We start from the raw sequence: 5,939 nt of genomic DNA on the forward strand, positions 1-5,939 counted from the left end.
TTTTAATAAAGAAGATAAAAAATAATTTCTTTTCTTTTAATTATATTTTTTTTACATTTTTTTTAATTTTTAATAACATTAAAATATAATTATTATATTATTTGTTTATTTTTAATATTTTCTTACATAAATAAATGATTAAATATAAATGTATAATATTTATGAATAATTTTATCTTCTGAATAAAATAAAATTGGACTAATATTTATTACAATCATAATTCATTTAATATTATAATTAATAATTTTTATAAAAATTAATATTTATTAATCATATCTTAACCACTACGAGGATCGGTTAGCATTATCCTTAAACTTGAGTATGAATTTTATGACTACTAACTAAATCAACTAACATTTTGAATGTGTATGAATTAGTTGAAAGTATGGATTTGGAAAGTGAAAGCATATGTGGATAGTTATTAAGTATGATGGACAAGTACAAGTAGTTACTGTAATTAAAAGATAATAATGTGACATCTTGTGCAGGTGGCGTTATTTGATGTTTGGATTGGAAAGAAGTTATTAATTAATTAATTAATAAAGCAGAGTGGCATGAGTGGTAATTAATGCAAACATGGAGGTAAGAAAGAGAGGGTAGAGTAGATTCATAAAGTGAAGAAAGAGAAAAGAATGGCCGTTTGAAGTTTGAACTTTAAACATAGAGAGCATCAAAACAAAACCAAATTCAATGCAACCCAACAAAACCCATTAACTCCAGTTCATTGTTTCATTCATCCTCAAATTTTTGAAAAACTCTCACATCTCCAAGGCAAAAGAGAGAGAGAGAGAGAGAATGACCGGAGTGGTCATGGTTACCAAGGGTGGTAGATGCGGCGGCGGTGGGAAGCGGTCGAGGGCGGCGCGAACCGCCGAGGAAGAAGAGGAGCAGCAGAACCAGCTCTCTCTCGTGGCGTTTCTCTTGGCGGCCATCAGAAAATCGATGGTTTCGTGCAGGGTGGACCCGCCGGACGATGTAATCTCCACCGTCCACAACATGGAGATCGGATGGCCTACCAACGTTCAGCACATCACTCATGTCACCTTCGACCGCTTCAACGGTTTCCTCGGTCTTCCTTACGAGTTCCAAGTTGAGATCCCTGCTAGGGTCCCCAGTGCTAGGTAACCACTACCGCTTCTCTTCTTCTTTCTAAATGGGGACTATTCTTTTTGTTAGATTTCAAATGGGTTTTCTTTGAAATGCTATCAAGATTTTTTTTTTCTTTTGCTTTTATTTTTTTTTTTGTTGGACGAGCTTTTGGTGTGTATATGTGGAAGAAAAAGAAAGGGTTAGACTTTCATGAAGGGCAGTGAAGAATGTGGCCAGAACTTCTATGCGTATTTGCTAGTTCGTTAACACAAGAATGTTTCAAACTAGTGCATTCGGGTTGTTCGTTATTGGCTTCACTTTGGTTCTGATCCTGTAGAGTCTTGTACTTGTATAAATAGCTGCAAAATGGGGAACTTCTCATTGTTTGGGATTTGGGGCACATGTTGGTTAAATGCTTCGTTAGGCACGGGATGAATAGAGATTGGGGCACATGTTAGGACACGAAATTCCTTGTACAAGTTCCTGGTTAGCCACAGAATGAAATGTTCAATCTTGTTTAGAGTTTCTTATTTTGGTATGTTGTTGCTATTTCATTTTTCACAAGTTATAATCCAGCCTTGTTTTCTTACTCTAATTCTTCGGTGAACTTAATTTAGCAGGGTTTTTCTTTTTTCCGTCTTTTGCTATGTTTGTAGCATCATTTTAACTTGCGATTTCTTGTCACCAATGCTTGCAGTGTAAGTGTGTTCGGCGTCTCAGCAGAATCTATGCAGTGTTCTTATGATTCTAAAGGAAACAGTGTCCCCACTATTCTCCTGCTAATGCAGGACCGGCTATACTCACAGAGAGGCTTAAAGGTACTGCGTGTATGATGTGTTTTTTTTTTTTTTTGTAACAGCAAGCTCTTGCAACCAGTGAGTTTCAGATTAACTTTGTTTTTGTTTTTTCTTTGCAGGCTGAGGGTATATTTCGCATAAACCCAGAAAATAGTCAAGAGGAGCATGTGAGGGACCAGTTGAATAGGGGCATTGTGCCTGATGACATTGATGTGCACTGCTTAGCGGGACTAATTAAAGCCTGGTTCCGAGAACTTCCTTCAGGAGTGCTAGATGGACTTTCCCCTGAGCAAGTTCTTCAATGCAACACAGAAGAAGAATCTGTTGATCTTGTGAAGCAGCTAAAGCCAACTGAGTCTGCCTTACTCAGCTGGGCCATTGATCTCATGGCCGATGTTGTAGAAGAGGAGGAATTTAACAAAATGAATGCAAGAAATATTGCAATGGTTTTTGCACCAAACATGACTCAGGTATGCAGAGAGTAGTTTATTGAACTTTTATTTATGGGCTAAAGTGTAACACATTCAAATAGGAACAACATTCCAGCTCTAAAATCGAACTATATTTACCATGTTCCTTGAGCATGTGGTGAAAGGTTGTCTGTTTGTGTGAAAGAATATTTGTCGAAAGGGATCAACCCCTTAAATAGATCTCTTGAATAGTATCCGTGACACCAGAAAAACATAAATAACATAATAATGTTTAAGCATTACATAAATTCTTAAAAATCAAAGCATTCATTTTCAAACCGCAGATATTTAGGAATACAACAGTTTTAAATCCTAGATTACACAGACATGTTGTCTTCAATCACATAAGAAAACCTTAAGTTTCGTTACCAAAACAAGCTGCCATGTTTTAATTCGTCTTTGTTTTCTGGAGCAGATGTCTGATCCTCTAACTGCCCTGATGCATGCGGTTCAAGTGATGAACTTCCTCAAGACACTAATCATGAAGACACTTCGAGAACGTGAAGAAACAACAACAGGTGGGTATTCTCCCATGTCTTTTCATTCATCGGGACGCCACTCAGAGGATGAATATGACAGTCAGCGAGAAATGGACACTAGCGGTGAATTGAGAGGCACCAAATCAGATTATGATGCTCACTATGGCCACAGCAGTGAAGGGGAAGCTGAATCATTAAGCGAGATAGAGGAGTGCTTATTGAAGCAGTTGGATGACAACACAAAGGGATTCTCACAAGAACCTGCTGTTCATTTGGACAAGTACGTTAGCACCATAAGTTACTCTGCCTATAGCATGGAACCTTCTATCTCTGTTACTGATAACAAAGCTGGGAATTCCTGTTTGAGGACAACACTGACAGGTTTGGCCTCAAGTGTTGACACAAGTACTTCATCAATAGGATGTACAAGTACCAAAGATGTGGAGATGGTCGATAAGTATTCTGATTCTATTTCACCTGTACCACTCCTTGCTTCTAGCTAAGAACTGGTTTTGTTTTCTACGAGATTTTTAGTACAATGTTTTCCTGATTTTGTCTCTACAAGCAGCAGGTTTGCTTGTGTAAATTAATAGATGGAGTAGGAACCGTTTTCTTGTTGTGTATTGTGGACAGGTTATGTTCAGTTTAGGGCTGAATTTTACCTGATTCTGTATGTTCTTGTACTAGACAATTCTAACCATGCCAAATGGATGAAAGAACAGGCTAAGGTGAAACCAGTGAATTCCTGCAGAATAGGAAGATTAATTTAGCTTGACATGAATGCTTTTGGTATGATCACAATTTGATGAATTCTCGATTCTATATTGAATACCTATCACATGGTAGAAAGATTGGAATTCTTGCTACTGCTATCATATGTGTTGTTCTTTGGAACATCAGCGGGAACACATTGACAAGTTTGGTTGGCTATCAAAGTGGCCATCATTACGAAATCAATTCGAGAAGAAGGCCAACTCTTACTTTGTAACAGACAAGTAAATCTACCTTCACCGTATACTCCTGAAAATGTTTCATTTTCTTCTTTAATATTTGGTTCAAATGCACTTTTTTGTCCTTAACTTGCTTAACTTGTTATAAGTTGTAGTTTTCATACATTCTTAAGTCATTAATACTACTCTAAATCATAAGGATTTTAAAATCTATGATTCCCAAATAAATTATATCTTGATTCATGAAAATAAATTCTTACATTTTTTTTTCCAATTTGTCTCTTCTTTACCTTTCTTTATTTTTCTCACTCTAAAATAACAAATAACTCTAATGTCAATAACTATTATTTTTTTTACGTCAACTTTTGACCTTTCTTTCTCTCACTCTTTATAATAGCAAGTAACCCCAGTGTCAGAGTCATAACCTTATGTGTATTATGCCAAATCTCTTCAAGTTGGTTACCGTCAAATTTATAAGATAACTTTCTACACTAAACAATTCGTTATTTTATTTTATTAAATCATATATATACCCATTATTATATTTCACATTAGTTACATTATTTAATTAATTTTAATATTTTTCTTCTTGACTCATATGATGCTATAATACTTTATAGTATAATAATTACATAAATCATAATGTATATTAAAAGATCATAAATAAATTGATTCCACCATTAATCACAATTAAAGATAAAAAATAACAAGATTCATTATGGTTATATGTAAAATCAACATCCTTTCCAAAATGTCAAATCCTTACCGAGTTCAAACTTAATATTATAACCATTAATAATAAAATAATTTATTCATGTATATACAAAAATTAAAAAACATAAATTTCATAAACTTATTATTAAGCTCAAAGTGTTAAATAGGCAATAATAATAACTTTAAATATTTAACATTTATTAGTAGACATAATGTCCATATTCTCTATATGGTCAGTAAACACTTAGAGAGGTAACACTTTTGTTAAAGGGTCAACAATCATAAAATCAGTGCTAATATGTTATATTGATATTATGTTTTTGAATTTCTTCTTTAACTACAAAGTATTTCAATTTCACATGTTTAACTCCTTTGGAATACTAGTTATTTTTAAAAAAAAAAGACAATTACATACTTTTCACAATCATTTTTAGCAGTTTGACAATACTGTCAGCCATTCCAAGTTCTAAGATAAAATCCCGTAACCAATTAGCCTACATTGTGGCCTCAAAGCATGCCACAAATTTAGCCTCCATGATGGATGCAACAATGACTCATTGTTTCAAAATTTTGCATGAGATCGCTCTTCCGAGTAAAAGATACACATAACCAAATATAAACTTTCTTGTATTCATAAAATTAGCAAAATTTGAATTTGTATACCCAATCACCTCAAGATGATAAAATCTCTTAAGCTTGTGATTCTTTGTTCCTTGCAAGTATCTTAAAATTTCCTTTGCAACTTTTCAATTATCCAATCCTGAATTACTCTAGTATTTATCAAGCATAATAACTGCAAAACTAGTTTTGGCCTTATACATGTTTGAGCATACATCAAACTCTCAACAACTTATAGATAAGGGATGTTTTCCATTCGTTTATGTTTCAAATCATTCTTTGGACATTCCATAAGACTAAATTTGTCGCCTTGTTGTATTGAATGGGAAATGTTGAACATTTATCTATTCTAAATCTCTTTAAAACTTTATTAATATATGCTTTTTAAGACAAGCCTAATAGTCCTTATAGTCTATCACAAAATACTTATATAGCTATCACATGGTATGCCTCACCCATATCTTTCTTTGGACATTACATAAGATTAAATTTGTCTCCTTGTTGTATTGGAATGGGAAATGTTGAATATTTATGTATTCTGAATCTATTTAAAACTTTATTAATATATGCTTTTTAAGACAAACCTGGCAGTCTTTGTAATCTATCACAAAATACTCATATACCTATCACATGGTATGTCTCACCCATATCTTTCATTTCAAAATTGTTAAAGAGAAACTTCTTAGTCTCACTTAATAGACCAAGATCATTAATTGCATGCTCCTACTGATCCTTAGATATATAACACTGATCAATAATATTTTCCTTACATCAAAAGGACATAATAGGATAATTGAACTTAAGTACCATTACCGAGAACTT

The 5,939-nt window shown here is 33.6% G+C and overlaps 1 protein-coding gene across 1 annotated transcript; it reads left to right on the forward strand.

Moving 5' to 3' along the window:
- Nucleotides 1-634: 634 nt before the first annotated feature.
- LOC114189981 (rho GTPase-activating protein 2-like) lies at nucleotides 635-3,616 on the forward strand. Its single transcript, XM_028078713.1, has 4 exons — nucleotides 635-1,121; nucleotides 1,787-1,907; nucleotides 2,006-2,356; nucleotides 2,772-3,616. Exons 1-4 carry the CDS (start codon nucleotides 796-798, stop codon nucleotides 3,336-3,338), a joined length of 1,365 nt encoding a protein of 454 aa, XP_027934514.1. The 5' UTR covers nucleotides 635-795; the 3' UTR covers nucleotides 3,339-3,616.
- Nucleotides 3,617-5,939: the final 2,323 nt, after the last annotated feature.

This window comes from Vigna unguiculata, chromosome 7 (genome assembly GCF_004118075.2).
Source record: "Vigna unguiculata cultivar IT97K-499-35 chromosome 7, ASM411807v1, whole genome shotgun sequence".
Taxonomy (NCBI): Eukaryota; Viridiplantae; Streptophyta; class Magnoliopsida; order Fabales; family Fabaceae; genus Vigna; species Vigna unguiculata.

Coding starts and splice junctions, on each gene's coding strand:
- LOC114189981 (XM_028078713.1), top strand. CDS start 796: ATGACCGGAGTGGTCATGGTTACCAAGGGTGGTAGATGCGGCGGCGGT. Junction 1,122..1,786: donor GCTAGGGTCCCCAGTGCTAG/GTAACCACTACC, acceptor CAATGCTTGCAG/TGTAAGTGTGTTCGGCGTCT. Junction 2,357..2,771: donor TTGCACCAAACATGACTCAG/GTATGCAGAGAG, acceptor TTTCTGGAGCAG/ATGTCTGATCCTCTAACTGC.